The sequence below is a fragment of the Microcaecilia unicolor genome, chromosome 2 (genome assembly GCF_901765095.1).
Source record: "Microcaecilia unicolor chromosome 2, aMicUni1.1, whole genome shotgun sequence".
Taxonomy (NCBI): domain Eukaryota; kingdom Metazoa; phylum Chordata; class Amphibia; order Gymnophiona; family Siphonopidae; genus Microcaecilia; species Microcaecilia unicolor.
Window position 1 is genome coordinate 104,150,677 of NC_044032.1, and position 22,458 is coordinate 104,173,134.

A 22,458-nucleotide genomic window follows, 5' to 3' on the forward strand; every position below is an offset into this window, starting at 1 on the left:
ATTGGAACTCCGGCATATGTGCAGTTGGTGCTGGAGTTCCAACTAGGCCTCAAACTAAGCTAGGGCAGCCCGGCGGAGTTCTGTGGCAAATTACGCTTTTCTGCTGCCATGGTGGGTCTCTCTGGACCCCGATGAACCCCAGATGCAGCCAGGAGAAGACCCAGGTAAGGAGTCCTCTGGCCTGGGGGTTTATTTTAATTTTAAATAGGGTCTTTCGGGTCCACGGTGCTGTGGGCTCTGAGATTGGATTTTAAAAATTCTTTTTGTCCCTCGGAGGGTCCGGGGGTCTCCCCGAGGTGGGCTAGGGTGGGGTGAATATTTAAAAAATTATTTTAATTGTTCCATTTTATTCCCAGTTTTTATATCCCGCAAACTTGCAACAGGAATCATTACAAGTTACAATAAATTCAATCACAACTGAGAAATTTTCATAGATCAAAATACTTATCAAATAGAAAAGTTTTCAAAACTCATCTAAACTGAAAATAATCTTTAGTACTACGGAAGTATTGGAATTGAATTCCAGAGCTTGACAGAAATATAACTAAAAGTACTACCATAAAAGCACTTATAACGAATTCTATTGACTGCTGGAAGAATTAAGTTAAATGAATAATTTGATCAAGAGATTCAACAAGATGTTGGATAAGATAGTAATGATACACGGTCCAACAGACAGCAACCATTGTAAATGTTGTAGATCAGACAGGCAACTGTTTTTTTTTTCCCAGCTGTTCTGCATATGGACATGTTTTGGGGCTTTTGGGTGTGCATTTCAGACTCCTGTCTCTTGTGCCAGTGGCTGAGGTCATGTTTTAATTTTTAAGTGATGTTGGGGGGGTTTATATATTTTTTGTGAAGAAATTTGGTAACCTCTTGTATGGTGTGTTATTTAAAATTTGAAAAAAAAAAGTGTACAGTTGATATATGGTAAAATGGGATGTTGATTATAGTTTTTATTAATATGTTATGTTTTGTGTTATTTCACTTAAAAGTTTATTTTCCCATTCATTTCAATTAAATTTTACACTTTTGAAATGAAGATTATGGTTGCAGATTGGAACTGTTTGCACACAAAAGTTTTAGAATGTGTTTATGTGCATTCTTCTGGTTGGTGCTGAGGCCCATGGGCAGACGCTCTGATATCATCTGAGTCACTATCACCTTAGAAATGGCTTGGGTGGCATTAGAAGATTATGACCCTAAGTGAGGAAGCACAAGTGTGTAGCTCTGTGTGGTGACAAAGAATTTTCTTCAAAAGGTTTATTTTGTGATAGCTGCAATATTACTGCTTTGTGAGAGTGACTGGTTTAACAGATTCAGAGTGAATTTTAGGAAACAAATGTTTGTTTTAAAATGTTACAGTGCTGAAAAGTATTGTGATTGAAGCTGACTTGAAACTGATCTCAGGGTATGAGATTTTAAATGGCAGTCTACTATGAGGAGGTTCTGACATTTTAGTGTGTGCCGAGGGAAGACCTCCTTAAAATCTTGTGTTAAGGTTCCATTAGGATTTAGGCCTGAGGTGGTTATCCCTGTACACCTGATTGTGTGAGCTAAGGATGAGGACAAGTTGATGTAGCATGTGATCACCTAAAGGGCCTGACCGCGGACACAGTGAAGTATTAACTTCCAAGAGACTGCCCTATAGAAGATATTTTAAATATTTTGACTCAAGTATAGGGCGACAAGCTTTTCAAAGCACTTAGCCTTTCAAAGTTCCATAGAAACCTATGGAACTTTGGAAGGCTAAGTGCTTTGAAAATGAGCCCCAAGGTGGCCTTGAGGCTGAGAATTCAATAATTTTATAACAGGAAACAGGAGGATAAAGAAACTATTTGAGTTTATGGGTAGAAACTTCAGGAAAAGCTTGAAGCTATTTTAAAAAGAGATCACAGAAAAATTGGCACTTCAGAGGAAACACTGAAGGAGCAGTTTACTCTGGGTTTGCGGGATGAGGTGCTGAAGATGGAGATAAAGTGCAGTGAAGACAACTCTGGTATGGCTTTCGCAGGACTGTTGCAGGCAGCTATAAGTGAATTATGAGCCCAAAAGAATTCTTTCACGCCCAAGAGAAGATGCTGGTGACTACCCACGGGGCTGAGGAGACAACGGTGGCCATGATCGGGCAGTTAACAAGGCTTACATTTCATGAGAGAAAGACAAGAGCAAGAGTGGGAGCGGCAAAGAAGGGAGCAAGCCCAAAGAGATTATGCAGGTCCGAGAGGAAGTTATGGCCCTCCTGACTCTTGTATTCCAGGAGAGGCGGCCATCTAGAATGCCAGTCAGTGAAATAACCTGCTTCAAAGGTCATGAGCCTGGTCACATTGTCAAAAACTATCAAAGCAAAAGGCTTCCCAGAGCATACTCTGATAATGGGAGGAGTAGTTTGCAAGAGCTGAGCCTTCCAAGTACAAGACCAGAGAGTCTGTCTAAAAGGAGTTAGCCTAGTGAGGTTGGTACAATGCAGTAGAGTGAACTAAAAGCTCCAGTGCAGGGACAACGCACAGTGAACAACGCTGAAGTGGATGAATGGAAGCTGTTTGGAGAACGAGTAATTGGACACAGTCTGTTGCTAAAAGTTTAAATTGACAACCTGGAGGTGACACTGGCTCCAGTGTGTCAACCATTCTGGCTAGTCACTTTTACAAGAATTTCCCAAACACGGAATGTTTATAAGATGCGAGTAAATTAACATTAGTTGCTGTCAATGGAACAGATCTTCCAGTTCTTAGCTATATTGAAGCAAATGTGCAATGCTTAGGACAAGTAATACCAGAGCGATGTATTTTTGATGTGAAGGATAATTTCAGAGATGGCAAAGTGGAGAGAGCAACAGTGCAAGGCATGGTAGGGATGAACATCTTGTGACATCTTGAAGTGCTGTTTAAAGACCGGTCTTGTTTTACAATGTAGCCAGCGAAAGTCACCTGCATTCTAACTGAAATTTCACAGCAAAAGCAATCCAGTCAAGAGGTTGCCCGAGTTGGCTACGTCAAAATATTGGGAAGTGTGCATCAGATCATTCTATCCATGTCAGAAAAAAGTGCCACAGTACAAGAAATGTAAGAGCTGAAATGTTAGTGGTGATGGCATCTGGAGCGGTGAACCTCTCTGACAAAATAATGGTGGCTAATGCTATCGTTCAGCAGGAGGCTGGTAATGTGCCAAAGTTATTAATATTGGAGAGAAGGATGTCCGGCTACCTGTGAGAATGCAACTGGCTGAAATACACAGACCCGAGATGACAGTGGAAACAAGAAGTTTGAGCGCTAAAGGAAATGAGTTTTGTGAATGCTGGGAAAAACTCCCTCAGGTTAAAGGAAATTGGGAGCTTCTACAGAATGAGCAAGCCAAACAAATAAGACAGTTTCTCTGGAAGCACAGGCATATATTCTCATCATATGGTAATGACAGTGGATTCTCTAATCTGATAACGCATGAGAATAGCTTGTTTACTCTTTCCAAAAATACTAGGACAAGGAGGCCTGCAAAGAAGCTACTAAGTGGTAAATTTAAAACAAACCAGAGAAAATATTTCTTCACTAATGTGTATTTAAACTCTGGAATTCATTGCCAGAGAATGTGGTAAAAGCAGTTAGCTTAGCAGGGTTTAAAAAATGTTTGGATAATTTCCTATAAGTCCAAAAGCCATTATTAAGATGGGAAAATCCAGACCAGGAGGGGTCCGTACACCCCAGGCTTTTGCACCCTTGATATCTCCCCTACGACAGACTTGGCGCTGGTTATGTCGCAAATACAACCTTTCAGCGATATGTACCCCATTGTTGCCCATAAGAGGCAATGAACATTTTACCCCGGGTAATACATCAATCCTTTTTGCGGATTGGATGGCCCATGGAATACAGTACATTCACCAGTTATACTCCGAAGAGGGAACTTTGAAAACAATGGAGGATCTAGACAGGGAATTTGGCACCACAAGGAGGGATTTCTTTGCCTCCTTCCAGTTACGCCACTATTTGAGATCACTACCCCCCGAACATCTGAATACACAGACTTGGGATAAGTTAATGTCGCTTTTAGCATTGGATGCTCAAGGAGCCGTACCCTTAAAATATTATCATGCAGAATTACGGGAACACCTGGGAGAATACGATTATGCGCAGCTGGCAGTGCAATGGAATAGAGAATTAGCTACGGGCATTCAACCTTAACACTTGAAGGCATGTTTTTGGGACATTCCAGAGGTATCAGAAAGTATGGCGTTGCAAGAAACGGCGTATAAATTCCTGACCCGAATGTTCCTATCTCCGCATAGAACATGGAGAGCACACATGGGGACTGAGGATAAATGCTTGAAATGTGGACATTCTCCAGCGGATTTAGGGCACATGTTTTGGACATGTCCAAGAGTAGCAGACTTTTGGATGCAGGTATGCAATCATGTGTCAGATATGTGGAAGATAACGTGGCGACGGAAACCGCAACTATTATTTGATAAGTTTCATTTGTCTCAACAGCCCCCTAAAGGGATGCATCAGTTTCTTAAACGGACGGTACTGCTAGGTAAGAAGGCAATCTTGAGCTTGTGGATCACTTCAGAGTGCCCATTATTGTCCCACTGGAGAGCGAGGATGATTTTTCAATGTTCTCTGGAACGCAGAGCAGTGGGTGATTTGGCCTCACCCAGAGGGGAGATCTTTTGCCAGACTTGGGCCCCCTTCTGGGACTCATTAACGATGGTGGCTAGGAGCAGGATATTAAACTCGTAAGGCACAGTTAGATGTAGCAAATGGCACGGCGACAGAGGTGAGAAAGGGAAGAGTTTGGGGGAGGCTTGGGGGGAGGAGAGGGGAAGGGGAGGGGGGAGGGGAAATGTTAACCGTTTTTTGAGGAGGGATTGGCACATTTTGTTCTAACGCACAGGCCTATTTTGGCCCTTCTATGTGTTCATGCTGTCAGATGTATCTCTCAAAGACTTGATATTAATACACATTACAACTTGAAACGCGAGTAGAAGAAATGAGGGAGGGTGCAGAGGGTGGGGTGTAAGGGCATAAAAAGAAATGGAATGGCAATGGCAGAGGAACTGGTAATTGTTGATGATGTTGTTAATGCTTTCTTGTTGCAATATTTTGTATGTAACCTTGAACCTTATGCCAATAAACAGATTTAAATAATAAGATGGGAAAATCCAATCCTTATGTCTAGGATATGTATGTAGAGCCTTCCAATGGTGATAAGCATCCAGGTAAGAGAAATCCTTACCTCAAAAGCTTACTCCAGTGGTTCCCAACCTGGTCAGGAAGACACCCCAGCCAGTCAGGTTTTCAGGATACCAACAATGAATTTATAAGAGAGAGAAGTACATATAAGTACATAAATACATGTGTTGCTATACTGGGACGTACCGAAGGTCCATCAAACCCAGTATCATGTTTCCAACAGTGGCCAATCCAGGTCACAAGTACCTGGCAAGATCCCAAAACAGTACATTTTATGCTGCTTATCCCAGAAATAAGCAGTAGATTTTCCCATTTTAATAATGGCTTATGGACTTTTCTTTTAGGAAGCTATCCAAACCTTTTTTAAACCCTAACTGCTTTTACCACATTCTCTGCCAACAAATTCTAGAGTTTAATTACATGTAGAGTGAAGAAATATTTTTGGAAAGCTTAAACAAGCGATTCACATCTACCCGTTCCACTCCATGCAGTATTTTATATACCTCTATCATAACTCTCCTCAGCCGTCTTTTCTCCAAGCTGAAGAGCCCAAGCCGATTCAGCCTTTCCTCATAGGGAAGTCATCCCATCCCCTTTATCATTTTCGTCATCCTTCTCTGTACCTTTTCTAATGCCACTATGGGGCTCATTTTCAAAGCACTTAAGACTTACAAAGTTCCATAGGTACCTATGTAACTTTGTAAGTCTTAAGTGCTTTGAAAATATGCCTCTTTATCTTTTTTGAGATGTGGTCACCAGAATTGAACACAGTATTCAGGGTGCAGTCGCACTATGGAGCGATACACAGGCATTATAACATCCTCGTTTTTATTTTCCATTCCTTTCCTAATAATACCTAACATTCTATTTGCTTTCTTAGCCGCCGCAGCACACTGAGCAGAGGTTTTCAAAGTATCGTCAACGATGACGCCAAGATCTTTTTCTTGATCGGTGACTCCTAACGTGGAACCTTGCATCACATAGCTATAGTTTGGGTTCCTCTTTCCCACATGCATCACTTTGCTCACATTAAACATCATCTGCCATTTGGATGCCCAGTCTCCCAAGGTCCTCTTGCAATTTTTCACAATCCTCTTGTGATTTAACAACTCTGAATAACTTTGTGTCGTCGGCAAATTTAATTACCTCACTATTCCCATATCTAGATAATTTATATGTTAAAAAGCAGAGGTCCCAACACAGACCCCTGCAGAACCCCACTATCTAATCTTCGCCACTGAGAATACTGACCATTTAACCCTACTCTCTGTTTTCTATCCTTTAACCAGTTTTTAATCCTCAAGAGAACACTACCAATCCCTTGACTTTCCAATTTCCTCTGGAGTCTTTCATGAGGTACTTTGTCAAATACCTTTTGAAAATCCAGATACACAATATCGACCAGCTCACCTTTATCCATGTTTGTTGACCCCTTCAAAGAAATGCAATAGATTGGTGAGGCAAGATTTCCCTTCACTAAATCCATGTTGGCTTTCAGGCTTATTTTCGAAAGGGATCGCCGGCGATCTTCCGACACAAATCGGGAGATTGCCGGCAATCTATCAATCCCAGCCAAATCGGTATTATCAAAAGCCGATTTTGGCTGGCCCCAATTGCGTTTTTTGTTGCGGCGCCAACCAACCTTCAAGGGGGTGTGTTGGTAGGGTAGCAAAGGCAGGAAGGGGGGCAGGGCGGGGCTACGAGATGGCCGGCTTCACCTTATTATGGAAAAAAAAAGGCCGGCTCGAACGAGCATTTCGCAGGCCGGACTTGGTCCATGTATTTTTAGGATCAAGTCCCAAAAAAGAGCCCCAACTGACCAGATGACCACCGAAGGGAAGCGGGTATCACCTCCCCATACTCCCCCAGTGGTCACCAACCCCCTCCCACACACACAATAAAAACAATTAAAACATTTTTTGCCAGCCTCAAATGTCATACCCAGCTCCCTTACAGCAGTATGCAGGTCCCTGGAGCAGTTTTTAGTGGGTGCACTGCACTTCAGGCAGGTGGATCCAGGCCCATCCTCCCCTACCTGTTACACTTGTGGTGGTTAATGTTGAGCCCTCCAAAACCCACTGTACCCACATGTAGGTGCCTCCCTTCACCCCTTAGGGCTATGGTAATGGTGTAGACTTGTGGGCAGTGGATTTTGGGGGGCTCAGCACACAAGGGAAGGGTGCTATGCACCTGGAAGCTAATTTTGTTTTTTTTAAGTGCCCCCTAGGGTGCCCGGTTGGTGTCCTGGCATGTCAGGGGGGCCAGTGCACTACAAATGCTGGCTCCTCCTATGGCCAAATGCCTTGCATTTCGCCGGGTTTGAGATGGCCGGGTCCGGTTTCCATTATGGCTGAAAATCGGAGCCGGCCATCTCATCTAAACCCGGCGAGCGATTTGGCCGGCGCCAAGCGTATTTCGAAAATACACTTGGCTCCGCCCACTTACAGCGCCGGCCTCGAAGTTGGCTGGCCATCGATTTCGCTGGCGCCGTTCGACTATGCCCCTCTTTGTCTCATTAATCCATGCTTTTGAATATGCTCTGTAATTTTGTTCTTTATAATAGTCTCTACCATTTTGCCCAGCATCGTCAGCCTCACCAGTTTGTAATTTCATGAAATCACCTCAGGAACCTTTTTAAAAATCAGCGTTACAATGGCCACCCTCCATGCTTGATTTTAAAGATAAATTACATATTACTAACAATAGTTCTGCAAGTTCATTTTTTAATTCTATCAACTTCAATTCATTTCAATAATCTTTCAATTTTATGGGATATATACCATCTGGTCCTGGTGATTTGCTACTTTTCAATTTGTCAAATTGCCCCATTACATCTTCCAGGTTTTACAGAGATTTGATTCAGTTTCTCTGACTCGTCAGCATTGAATACCATTTCTGGCACCGGTATCTCTCCCACAGCTTCCTTGGTGAAGACTGAAGCAAAGAATTAATTTAATCTCTCCGGTACGGCCATGTCTTCCCTGAGTGCCCCTTTTACCCCTCGGTCATCTAGTGGTCCAACCAATTCTTTTGTCGGCTTCTTACTTTAAATACACCTAAAAAAAAGTTTTTACTATGTGTTTAACACTACTCATAAATTAATATCCTCTTTTGATAAGCAGATGACTGTATCCTGGGACAGTACCACATGTATACCTATATGAAATAATCCGAAATTTGTAATTAATAAAAAGCAAATCTCTTGGTCACAATGGCAACGCATAGGTATATGGCATCTCAATGATTTCATTGACATATTGTAATAACCTGGTCGCAATCCCTTTGTGGTGGTGGTGGCCGGTTCATTTGTTTATTCTTCTCTTTCCCTATCACAGCTCCATTCACTTAGGCAATATCCTAGGCAGTTTCAAAAAGAAAAAGAAACCACAGCAAAAGCAACCCCTCCCCCCTATAAATCCCAGTCCAGAGTTCAGTCCTCCTGGTTTAGGTTTTTTTAAAGTCTTTTCTTTTGAGTGGTTGCAGGATGGCAGTACATCTCCCTCTACACAGCTACATGACTTCTGTGACCACCCACTGCCCTCAAACCTCTGCAACCCTCCACCAGAGTACAATCACAGTCCATATCCAACTGCTCCTCCAAACCTGGCAATCCTGTCCTCTCTCCTTCTTCCAAAAACTCCATTAACTCTGGCTCCCTCACAGCCTGCCGGTTAGTTCGCCCCACCCCCTCGCAGGTGGAAGATATCTTGTATTGATTTCTGACCCACGGAAACTGAGTCTTCTCATCACTGCTCCCCCTTCTGGACGTTGCTCGCTATAGCGGCTGCTCCCTCCACTCTTCCCTTCCACCTCCCAAATGTGTAGTCCCTGGCAGGTTTTTGAGTGCACCTTCCTGCTTCCCCTTCCTAATACCTTCTGGGATGTGTAGTTTGGCCCCACACCTTATCTTACCAGGCCTGGATTCTCCCACCTCATCACACTTGGAAATCATTCTCAGTTATGAAAGCTGAATTCTCTTTGTTAGATACTCAATTTTATCAATGGTTACAGCTTAATACAATGTTGAGGAAGAGTAAATTAAAAATACAAACGCTGTCCCATATGCCTGAGATTATTAATTTCAACTCTATGGACATGTTGCATCTCATATATACAAAATTCATCTTAAATAACTTTCCTACTAAATGTGTGGGTTTACGTAAATGCTGGGAAGAGGATATTCAGCAATCTATCACTGACAAATCTTGGGAGCAAGTATGGAGTTCTTTATTTAAATGCTCCAGATCCTCCACAATAATACAATCTCTACATTTCTTCACTCATAGATCCTTATGGACACCTCTCAAGTCACATATGATTAACTCTTCTATTTCCAACTTATGTTGGTTTTGTCAATCCCAACAAGGTACTCTTAAGCATATTACATTTGATTGTACATGTATTCAAAAGTTTTGGAAGGACATATGGTCCGATCTAGTAGATATATTCCATCTTTCTGGTCCAATAGTATATAAATATGTGATACTTAAAGATCAATGTTTTAGACCCATTTTAAAGACCAATGAATGTTTTGCTTGTTAATACCATGTTGACTCTGAAAGTAGTCTTTACACACTGGAAAGCTTTGCAAGAAGCTACTTATCAAGAATGGTAGAATTTACTGTTTCAAACCTATAAATATGAAACATATTTTGCCAAAAAAAACCCCCATCTCAATATGCTCTGTATAAAGAAAAATGGGCTCCATTGATATCCTGTTTTAATGATGTGAAGTGAGAGGTGTATATTGTACTTTTTCTTTCTTTCTTCATGTATATTATTGCTAATCATTATCATCTGTGTCACATGCATGAATTTTATACTGCTTACATACTTTAAGGTGTCCTTTTTTAACTTAAATTAAATATCATATTGTAGTACAACTGTTGTTATTAATGCTTTCTCTTTATTACAAAATCAATAAAAATATTAAGACTAAATAACACTAGTTCTGTGTTGCCAAAGTTTTATTTATTTTTTCAAAAATTTAATAGTTCTGTAATAAATAAGCTACACTGGCTCTGTGCGATTTCTTAAATAACAGTGTAAAAATGATAACTCTGGTTATGTGCACACTTAACAGGAGTTCACTGTACCACCTTTCTGCGGAACAGGTACTTTATTCCTAGTGGGCTCATAATCTAAATGTTATATCTGGGGTAATGGGGGGGGGGGGGGGGGGGGTTAAAGCGCCTTACCCATTGTCACAAGCAGCTGCAATAAAATACTTAAGACAATAGACTACACAAAAATATTCTATAAACACACCGCTCTAGGTACAAAATAAGGATAGCTTTTTTTGATTATCAATATCCAGAAACAGGAGGCGGTGGCTTTTGGGTGTTTGGGCTTATTCCAGTTGTCTTCTCTAGACCAATGTTAGAGGACATGGTTTTCCTAATCTCTTAAACACCTGGGAGTAATTTTGGACTCTGATGGTAGCACAAAATGTTTGAGCTGGTTAGACAATAAAAAGAACTTTTTTTAATGGGGCTGTTTTGCAATCTGTAATGCAATCTCCTGCTTCCTTGAACACTCCAATTTCCTTTATGTAGATTTTTTGGTTAAATTATTGGGAGATTGTAGCAGAATTTTGGACAACCTGCAACATGATTATATGCTAGTGGTGAAGGCACAGTGTCCCTTAGGTGATAAATAAACTGCACCAGCTTCCAGTTCAGGAGCACGTGTAATTCAAGTTGCTGGTTTTTATTTTTGAGATCTTACTGACAAGACAACATGCTTATTTTGCAGAGAAGCTGAGCCAGTATCAGCATCCAGCCCACTACATTCCAGTCAAAGCTGCATGTTGAATTTTCCAGCTCGATCTTTGGTGCATTTGAAGATCTGGGCTTTTCCAACCATAGCTCAGGTGATGTGGAATAAACTTGTTTGGTATCAAGGGGTGACAATCTTCTTTCATAGGAAATTAAACATTTTGCTCTTTCCTGTTCATAGTTCAGTATTTATAACCACCTATATGGTGGTTATACTGTAAATCAATCAAGGTGTGCAATACCTTACTATTAATCTATGCAGTATGCCGAAAACTTCTCTCAATTGCACTGTTTCTTCACTGCCCTGATGAGTCCCTTTCAAAGCTGACTTTAGCAGTATGTGTTTAGTGCAATAAAAAAGTACTAACCACTAGCTGCTGAGATCTTTATTTCTACAGCTCTAAATGACAAAGATGGACTCGCTGAGCTTTAAATGCAAAAATCTGCAATCATTTTAAATCATAAACATAATTCTGTATGCTTGAGGCACAAAAAGTGTTTACAAAATATTACGGCCTTTCTTTGTGAAAATAATTCGCACTCTGGCTTCCTTGACAGGCAAGCTTACAGCATCAGTGCTTAGTCATACAGCCTCCCACCGATTACATAAGTTCAGGGAGAGGCCAAGGAGTAGCTGGGTTACCAAGTCGGCATTCGGCTTTGGCCTCCAGTGCTTGAGAAAGCAGCTTACCCACTTCAGCCTCTCCTTTTCCCCCTGCACGTTCTATTCAAAAAAGCGATATCCGCAGTACATAGCCCTGGTCCCGAACCACTTGGCATCATCACACACAACTCCAAGGCGTCGCGTACGCTTTTTACCCCATTTTATATGCCACAAAATCTTTAAGACGCTAGTAAGTACAAGCACAGTCCTCTCCTCACGGCATACACGCACGCGCGCAGGGCAACTCAACAAAACGTCGCGCCTGCGTAGCGTATAACTCGGTCCCTGAGTTCGAGTGCGCACGCGCAGTTTTCAGGCCGCCCGGCTCGGGCTCGCCTTCAAGTGGATTTTCAGGGATTTTTTTTTCCCTATCCTTCTTGTGTTGCCACATCCGGCGGGAAAAGCGCTTTCAGCTTCTCCTACTCACTCTCTCTGTAGTTCTCAGCCGCGTCCCAATCTAGTCTGTTGTTGGCATCATCCCTACCGTATACGGCCGCGTTCACATTCAATAATAAGCCACAAGGAGCGGGAGGGAGGAGCGGCGAGAAGCCGGCGCGCGTCTAATGAAGCATGGCAGCCAACTTCGGCAAGATCCAGATAGGGATTTACGTCGAGATCAAGAGGAGCGACGGTGAGTGGAAAGCCGGCCGACTTCATTCATTTGTTCATTCATTTCTAGGCTTTTTCGGGGAAGAGGACCTTGGCTTGTACTGTATATGAAAATGAGAATAGGAAAGGAAGCGGAACTGGGGCAGCCCATCCCTCCTGGTTTTTTAAGGTTTCTCTCAGGCTTTGTGTCTTTCCTCTATTTGTGTTACTGTCACTGTTGCCTCGCTTCCGGGCGCTGGGTAGCAACGGTTGGAGTCAGTAACAGCCCCCCCCCCCCCTTAACTGCAGTGTTGGGGGAGGGGAAACGGAAAGTGTCAGCTTCTGCCGAGTAATAATGCCTATGCACTGCAACCAAAATTATTGGCAGCTTCTCTCTATATATATATGTGGTTTATTGTATAAAAGACTTTTTCTCTTTCCTTAAAAAAAAAAGAGCACGTACTAGTACGAGAGTATCAATTTTAGCATGTCCTTTATGAGTGGATTTTTCGTTTTTCCTACTTTGTATTTTGCTATTCATTGAGCTACAGGAAAGCGATATGCACAACTAAGACATGTGTGAGACAGATCCATAGATTTGAAATAACGTCCCGGTTTGTTGGGAGGGGAGTTTCGTTCAGATTTTATTGCTTTCTACCTGCAACCAGTGATATCGTCGGGGTTCTTCCCTAGCGAACGGCAATCCGCACAAGAGACGAGAAAAAGGAATGACAGTAACTGGCTATAATAGAGAATGTATTATTATTGAATGTAGTGAAGAAAATATACCGTAAGGCGTTTGTTGATGTATTTGTGAGGCGCTGGGCCGGGATCCTTCATAGACTTATAGTGCGGGCATCTGCTTGGCGATAAAATATATTCGAAAAACAGACGTATTACATAAATATTTTTGCTGTTTGAATAAAAAAAACGTATTTATGGTTGCGTCAGAGATTAGTGTTCTCTCTCGCTCTTTCTGTTGTATTAGATTTAGTGAAACGAGATCATGTTTGGCTTAAAGCAGGAACTGTGTGACTCCACAGAGATTTCTAAGCTTTGCGAAGGGCTATTTTCAGTGTGTTTGGTTGGTGATGCTCTTAAGTGAAAATGTGTGAGGACTGATAAAATGGCCTTGCCTTGGTTCCTCATACAGTATACGATACAGAAACGAAATACACAAGATACGCTGCATAGCATTGAGTTTACAACAATAATAAATTCTTTTATCAACATTGTGATGGAGATGGGTGATGCATATTTCATCTTGTTGAACTACCTATAATATCTAACTTTAGATTTGGCATTTGCATAGGCTTTTCACACCCCTTAAATAGTAGTGTGTTAAAACAGAAACACTATGGGTGTAATGACTATCCCTTGGATTCTATATATTGCACCCAAATATGGGTGCTGATTCAAGATGCGTGCACCAATTAATTGGATGAGTCATTAATAAGCAATAATTGAAGACTAACAACTAATTATTGACAATAATTGTCAATAATTTGACATTAATTGGCAGCAGTTAGTATTTGTACATGTGCTGCACTATGATATTAGATGCTCAATTCCCATAGTGTGCAACCCAAAAGGGGGTGTCCAAAACGTTGAGTGCAGATCCACCATATTTTGTAACACTGTGCTCAATTTGCATGCTAGGATTTATACCAGAAGTAAGTCCAGCACCCAGAGTTGGGCATGGGAATCCACTCTTGAGCGCTATTCAATAAAAGGCATGCACCCTTTATAGAATGGTGTATAGTGCTGTTTGTTTTTTCCGTTGCCAAATTTTGAAAGCTATTTATATAACCCCCCCCCCCCCCCAAATCTGCTAGAAATTGTAAACAAAGATTATGATGCAGAGCGATTTTATGATTATTTAGTGAACATTAATGGCCTAGGCCAGTGATCACTACTTTTTAAGCATGTGAACTAGAACCATTGCTGACAAAGTAGCTAAAATCCAGCACCTTGGGCAGTGATGCAGTCCCTCTGCAATGATGCATCATCTATTCTGGCTGTTGTAGTACACTCAGATTAATGATGCATCTATTCTGGCTGTTGAAGTACACTCAGATTAATTAATGTGTAACTAAAATTCTGCCCCCCCCCCCCCCCCCGAATCCCTCTCCTTGAGTCCTTCTTGTCTCCAACATAAACTCTACCACAAGACTGTAAAACAAAGTCTGTTTTCCCAGACTTGCTCTCTCCTTGAGTTCCTCTTGTCTCAGCATACTCTATTATAAGACAGTCACACGATGCTATCATAGTCAGCCTTAGCTCCCATCATCTTGTCCCCTCTTTTTTCAAGCCAGGCACTTCTTTTGGCTGAAGAAGACATAGCCTAAAATAACTTTGGCCCCTAGAGAGCTAATGAGAGGAAATGATTCAAGTTTTTTTCAGATAGCAATTATTGAAAAGTATATATTTGCTATGATCCAAAAGACATTTCATATTAATGCTGGGGTTTACTAAGCTGCTAATGTGGTTGGTTGTTCACTTGTGCCGACACAGCCCGTTCACTTTGAATGGCGTGTGTCAGTGTGTGGATGCAGCTAGCGCAGCTTTGTAAACAGACCCCTAACTGTGTCATGGAATATTTAATGGCCTCATTACCATACATTGTAATACAATCTGCAGCCATGTCTTTGTGCAAGTTAACGCCCATGCTTAACCCATCTGTGCATTGTTTGGCCGTTAACTTACACGTACAACCTACCTGCTACTTTCTGCATCAGCCCTTAGATATTCTGTGTGTGGGGAGCACCCACAGTGAATCTGTTCTTTCCGACGAATAGGAAGGTACCTCAGGAGGGGATGCACTAAAGTCGTTGTTAGAGCCGTTCTGTACTGAATTCCATATCGAATCGGTAGGGAACGGCTATGCATCAAGGAAAGGGAATGCAAATGAGCTACTCGTTGTAGCTCTTAAAACAGTCGGAGAATCGGCTGGTCAAGCATGCGCAGAGCAGCAAAGCATTATGCTGGCTGCTCTACGCATGCCAAATATGCCTCCTTGTGCCGCCCGAAGACGCTGCGCCGCTCCCCCCCCCCCGCAATAATAAAACCAAAAGTGCAGTTGAGGCCGGCCATCGAAAAAAGCCGTCCATTTTCGCCGTCATTCACCTCAATAATAAAAAACGTCTTTTTTGGCCATGCTTCACTCAGCTGAGAGAGCTAATCACAGCGCTGTGATTGGCTCAGAGACTTTCAGGTCTCTCAGCTGAGTGAAGCACGGCCAAAAAAGACGTTTTTTATTATTCAGGAGGTGAATGATGGCGACAATGGACGGCTTTTTTCGATGGCCGGCCTCAACTGCACTTTTGGTTTTATTATTGCGGAGGTGAATGGCGGCGAAAACGGATGGCTTTTTTCGATGGCTGGCCTCTGCACTTTTGGTTTTATTATTGCGGAGGTGAATGGCGGCGAAAACGGATGGCTTTTTTTGTTTTTATTATTGCGGCGGGGGGAGGGGCGGAATGACTTTTATAGCGGTTTTTTATCAGTTTTCAATCCCTTACAGACCTCGTTAGAGTTTCCAGCGTTAAGGCAATCGGAAAAGCTTAGTGCATCTCATTACAATAGGGTTTCTACACAATTTGCTCATCAGCATTCTGTTTTCGTTAGCTGCTACCGCCGTCGTAAAATGGCTTTTAGTGCATGCCAGGATTTACTACTTGCTCGTTAATGGCTCATTATTGACTCGTTATTGGCTCGTTAGGTTTAGTGCATCTGGCCCTCAGTACTGTTCAAGGATAAGGACACATGGCAGACCACTTCTAATGCCTTCTTCCTAGTATGAGCAGTGTGGCTTTTGTATGCGTATCCTTCAATTTCACTAGTGGTAGACTTGTAAAACTCAGATCTATGGTGCTTTATAACTCTTTCTTGGCTGATACAGATCTGGTTCACTCTCATATGTGAATTGGCCATCTGAGAACATATCCGGTGGATTTTCCCCAATTCTGGCTACACAGAATTGGGGAATTCTATTGCACCCTATTTTTAGGTCCCTGATTCTTACAGACTGGATACTGAGAGGATACGAATCAGTTTACTGATTCTGCCTGATAACGTGCATCAAATCTTTCTGGCTTCTATGGGAAATTCCAATAGAAGGACTTTTGGTTTTTGGTAGAAGAGGTTTTCTTCTGATGTAATGTAAATGATCTTAGATTCCTTTTTTCCTTTTGCGCACAAAAATTGCTTGATATCTTATACATGCACGATTCAGGATTAAACATAAACTGTTAAAATTCATCCAAGGGCAGTTGGTGCATACTATGACAATATAGAGTCATTCCGTGTCAAGTGGACCAATTTTAAAGGTCGTCCCCACCTCACCATCTCAGATTTTGATGAAATTTGGTACATAGTTTCTTTATGATAAAAAACTAAGCTGTGCAAAAGTATAGTTCAAAAGACTAAAAATTGGAGGTTCTAGGGGACCTCAAGTAAAGGGTTGCAAAATGTCGCCTGAGCAAAAATGACATTTTGGGCCAACTTCCAGAAGCTGTAAAAATGGAAGTTTTAGTAGTACAAGGGGGATATTGGGAGAACCTGCACTACATTTAGGGCTTAATGAACGGCAAAACCCCATGTTCCTAGTCCTCTTACTTTTTGAATGGTTTAGGCTCAAACTTTGCCAAAAAAAACGACAAAAATCAATTTACAGCGATGTTGAGGCTGCTGTAGTTTCTAAACTAGTTGGCCTTTCAGGTTGATTTTTGGTAGGTGTACTAAATGCACGGCTGTAATGAGGCATTCCAATTTGCAGCACTTTCCTTCAAGTGGTTGAAAAATTATAAGCGTTCAAAGTTGGTATAAAAAGCATTTTTGCCCATTTTGGGCTATCTTTGATACCCTTGATCTCCAGTGGGACAGCTTCAATATATAAAGGGGAAAAAAAGTGTTTGTGTGTCTTCTAGCTCACTGTATGGGAGGCCTGCTTCTATTGTTGCTTACCATCAAGCTTCCACTGTGTCTTGGGACCTCAACATGCTTCTAAACCAGCTGATAAAATTTCACTTTAAGCTATTAGACTTTTGTGAGCTGCCTTGATAAGTTTTTATTTTTGTTAGCAGTCACTTTGGTATACAAAGTTGGTAAGCTCCAGAACTTAATGACCTGCCCCACACAAGATGTTATAAAAGCCGAGTGATTCTGGATTTCCATCCTAAGTTTCTAATTTAGGTAATGTTAGATTCCTTAGCATCCCTCTGGACCGGCCCAGTGAGTGACTGATGGGTTGTGCATACCGTTCAGCAGGAGGAGACTGAGAATTCTGACTCATGAGAGAGAGTCAATAAGAGCCCTTGCTAGGAATAGAAAGATCCAGTATCTCGTAACAAACCAGGAAAAAAGAGACTCATTCTGTGCACTCAGTTTTGGCAGGAACGGCCGCCATCTTATCTTCCTTCTCAGAATCAGATGAAAGTTGGGGGGTTTGGGGTGGATGGTTGAGGGTTACAATGCTTCATTTATAGCTGTATAAGATGCCTATTCCCCAAACCGCTCATTTATAGCTGTATAAGATGCCTTGTTGGATGTGTTAAACATTTTTCAATAAAAATAATATATATATAATATATATATATATATATATATATATATATATACACAGTGGGGGAAATAAGTATTTGATCCCTTGCTGATTTTGTAAGTTTGCCCACTGACAAAGACATGAGCAGCCCATAATTGAAGGGTAGGTTATTGGTAACAGTGAGAGATAGCACATCACAAATTAAATCCGGAAAATCACATTGTGGAAAGTATATGAATTTATTTGCATTCTGCAGAGGGAAATAAGTATTTAATCCCTCTGGCAAACAAGACCTAATACTTGGTGGCAAAACCCTTGTTGGCAAGCACAGCGGTCAGACGTCTTCTGTAGTTGATGATGAGGTTTGCACACATGTCAGGAGGAATTTTGGTCCACTCCTCTTTGCAGATCATCTCTAAATCATTAAGAGTTCTGGGCTGTCGCTTGGCAACTCGCAGCTTCAGCTCCCTCCATAAGTTTTCAATGGGATTAAGGTCTGGTGACTGGCTAGGCCACTCCATGACCCTAATGTGCTTCTTCCTGAGCCACTCCTTTGTTGCCTTGGCTGTATGTTTTGGGTCATTGTCGTGCTGGAAGACCCAGCCACGACCCATTTTTAAGGCCCTGGCGGAGGGAAGGAGGTTGTCACTCAGAATTGTACGGTACATGGCCCCATCCATTCTCCCATTGATGCGGTGAAGTAGTCCTGTGCCCTTAGCAGAGAAACACCCCCAAAACATAACATTTCCACCTCCATGCTTGACAGTGGGGACGGTGTTCTTTGGGTCATAAGCAGCATTTCTCTTCCTCCAAACACGGCGAGTTGAGTTCATGCCAAAGAGCTCAATTTTTGTCTCATCTGACCACAGCACCTTCTCCCAATCACTCTCGGCATCATCCAGGTGTTCACTGGCAAACTTCAGACGGGCCGTCACATGTGCCTTCCGGAGCAGGGGGACCTTGCGGGCACTGCAGGATTGCAATCCGTTATGTCGTAATGTGTTACCAATGGTTTTCGTGGTGACAGTGGTCCCAGCTGCCTTGAGATCATTGACAAGTTCCCCCCTTGTAGTTGTAGGCTGATTTCTAACCTTCCTCATGATCAAGGATACCCCACGAGGTGAGATTTTGCGTGGAGCCCCAGATCTTTGTCGATTGACAGTCATTTTGTACTTCTTCCATTTTCTTACTATGGCACCAACAGTTGTCTCCTTCTCGCCCAGCGTCTTACTGATGGTTTTGTAGCCCATTCCAGCCTTGTGCAGGTGTATGATCTTGTCCCTGACATCCTTAGACAGCTCCTTGCTCTTGGCCATTTTGTAGAGGTTAGAGTCTGACTGATTCACTGAGTCTGTGGACAGGTGTCTTTCATACAGGTGACCATTGCCGACAGCTGTCTGTCATGCAGGTAACGAGTTGATTTGGAGCATCTACCTGGTCTGTAGGGGCCAGATCTCTTACTGGTTGGTGGGGGATCAAATACTTATTTCCCTCTGCAGAATGCAAATAAATTCATATACTTTCCACAATGTGATTTTCCGGATTTAATTTGTGATGTGCTATCTCTCACTGTTACCAATAACCTACCCTTCAATTATGGGCTGCTCATGTCTTTGTCAGTGGGCAAACTTACAAAATCAGCAAGGGATCAAATACTTATTTCCCCCACTGTATATATATATATATATATATATATATATATATATATATATATATATATATATATATATATATAAAAAGAATCAGCTGAAGGCCTATTCCCCAAACCGCTGCAGGGCAGGCTCAGTCTACAGATCTCTATCTCTTGCCTGCCTCGTAATGCAAATGTATAAAGCCTTTCTTCTTCAGAAGTTGGGTCATTCGGTTGCACATTCTAAGAGGAGGAGATTGGGAGGCAGTCAGATGCTGCCATCTAAGAGACCTAGGGGTCCTGGGAGCTGGAAGAGGACTTTGAGTCTGATCTAGATCTTGAAATGCCCTCCCTGGAGCAGTCAGATTTAGCTCAGGGAGACTTGACAGATGAGGACCCTTCTCAGGTGAATTCGGGGACAGATCCCCCTGTTCCAGGTGAGGATCCTTCTGTACTGCTCATTTTTCATAAGGAGGATCTGCAGGAGTTAATCTCCATTGCACTTTGAGGAGGAAGAATCACAGTTACAGAGGTTCCTCGCAAGGTGGACTTCTTATTAAAGGGTTTTTGTAAACTGGGTAAGACTTTTTCCCATGCATCAGGATATCAGGGACGTTATCCAAGCACAGTAGGATACTCTGGATTCAGTTTTTAGGCCTGCCAAGTCGATGGTTCGATTTTATCCAGTTACAGAGGCTGATAGAGTCCTTCTGAAGCCACCAGTAGTGGATTCAGTGGTCTCGGTAGTCACAAAGCGCAATACAGTGCCAGTGGGTGGCGTCACTTCTCTTAAGGATGTTCAGGATCGCCGTTTGGAGGCATTGCTGAAGAGTAGCTTTGATGATTCCACCTTGGCAGTGCAGGCAGCCATTTGTGGGTTCTCTAGTGGCTAGGGCTTGCTTTAGATGGTCGGAAAGAGTTGTGAATAGGTCTTCAGACGATCTGGCCTCCATAGACGCTGAGGTAGCTAAGCTGGAGATGGGTTCTGCATTTCTAGCAGACTCCTTATGTGATTTGCTACGGGCTTCGGCCAAATCTATGGCCTTGGGGTGGCTGCTAGGGGATCTCTTTGGCTTAGAGGTTGGTCGGCAGATACTGCTTCTAAGTCGAAGCTCAGTAAGTTTCCTTTTAGCGGCTCACTGTTGTTTGGCGATGACCTGGAAAAGCTGGTTCTTAGTCTTGGGGAAACCAAAGTTCCCAGGCTCCCAGAAGTTCAGCTTAGAGCTTCGGGCCGTGGTGCGTCGTCAAGCTGGGGTCGTGGTCAAGATTTTCGTTACTTCCTTTCCATTAAGGCAGTTCCAGTTCAACGTTCTCGTTTTTTCAAAGGTATCAGTCCTTTCATGGAACCCGTAGAAGAAACAGAGACTTGGGAGCCTCGTTCCAGTCCCACTCTCATCCCTCTCAATGAGGGTGTCAGGGCCCAATCTCTGGTGCCTGTGGGAGCGTGTTTGGTGCAGTTTTTCCAGAGGTGGGCCCAGATTACCTCTGACCAATGGGTACTAGAGGTTATTTGAGAAGGGTACGCCTTAGAGTTTGCGTGGTGGCTTCCAGTCGCATTTCTGATGTCTCCCTGCTGGTCTCGCGTCAAGGCGACTGTCGTAAGGGATACTCTGGAAAGGCTATTCTCCGAGGACAAGCAGGCTGCTTGTTCTCACTGATGGGTGACGTCCTCGGCAGCCCCTCCAATTGGAATCTTCCTAGCAAAGTCCTTTGCTAGCTCTCGCGCGCCCGCGCGCACCGCGCATGCGCGGCCATCTTCCCGCCCGAAACCGGCTCGGGCCGGCCAGTCTTCTTTCGTCCGCACTCGGTACGGCTGTGTTTTTTGTCGTGTCGAGCCCCGGAGAGTCGACCTCGCGCGTCCGTTTTATATTGACGTGTTTTTTTCTTCGAAAAAGTTCTGTAAAATTGTCGGGAAGTGCTCCGAAAACCCCCTTGGGGTTCGTTTTCCCCTTCCCGTATTTCCAGTTTTGCCCCGGTAAGTTTTCTTTCGTCGTCGGGGTAGGCCTCTTTTCGGCCTCGGTCGAGATTTTTTCTCCCTTAAAGTTTTGGTGCTCCAAATTCGTCATTTCGGATTTTGACTTCGCCGGCGTGATTTTTCCGCCCATGACATCGAAGCCTTCCAGCGGCTTCAAGAAGTGCACCCAGTGCGCCCGGGTAATCTCGCTCACTGATAGGCACTCTTCGTGTCTTCAGTGTCTGGGGGCCGAGCACCGTCCCCAGAACTGTAGTCTGTGTTCCCTGTTACAAAGGCGGACTCAAGTAGCGAGATTAGCCCAGTGGAACGTTTTGTTCTCGGGCTCTTCGTCAGCATCGGCACCGGGGTCATCGTGTGCATCGACGTCATCAGCGTCCAGACCTTCATCCTTGGCTGCCAGTGCATCGAGTGCATCGAGGCATCGGCCCTCTGCATCGGCGCCGAGACATCGGATAGCTGCATCGACGTCGGTGGTACCGGGACCTCGTCTCCTGATGTCGTCGGACGGTGGTGCATCGAGTGGAGTGCAGGTGAGGGCTGTCCATTCCCCTGCTGGTGGCGGTGAGCCCTCGGGTGGGTCTCCTCCTACCCTGAGGGCTCCTGCGGTACAGCCCCCCCGAGATCGACCCTCTTCGGTCTCGGCCCCGAGGAAGCGACGGATGGATTCTACGTCCTCCTCGTCGGTGCCGGGGAGCTCCGGTGACATGCTTCGGAAGAAGTCGAAGAAGCATCGACACCGGTCCCCTCCCCGCGTCGGCACCGAGAGCTCTGGGTCGCCGAGGGAGTCGGCACCCAGCAGGCATCGGCACCGAGAGGACCGCTCACCCTCTGTTCAGGAGGTGTCGATGCGCTCCACTCTGGACAGCCCGGAACAGCCTCCACGCCCGGAACAGGTTCTGACGTCGACGCCTGCATCGACCTCCATGCCTTTCTCTGCAGCCGCTCTGAACGAGAGCCTCCGGGCCGTTCTCCCAGAGATTCTGGGAGAGCTGTTGCGCCCTACCCCTCCGGTACCGGCGGTGCTTGCGCCTCCGGTACCGTCGAGCGTGGTGCCAGCTGGCCCATCGCCCGGGGTGAGGTCCCCAACGTCGGT

At 43.7% G+C, this 22,458-nt stretch overlaps 1 protein-coding gene across 1 annotated transcript in view; it reads left to right on the top strand.

Moving 5' to 3' along the window:
- The first annotated feature begins 11,940 nt into the window (after positions 1-11,940).
- The window catches only part of KIF2A (kinesin family member 2A), a 443,213-nt gene continuing 432,695 nt past the window's right edge, over positions 11,941-22,458 (top strand). The window contains 1 exon segment of the mRNA XM_030193169.1: positions 11,941-12,261. Within this exon segment, the coding sequence (XP_030049029.1) occupies positions 12,201-12,261 (61 nt within the window). The 5' untranslated portion in view covers positions 11,941-12,200.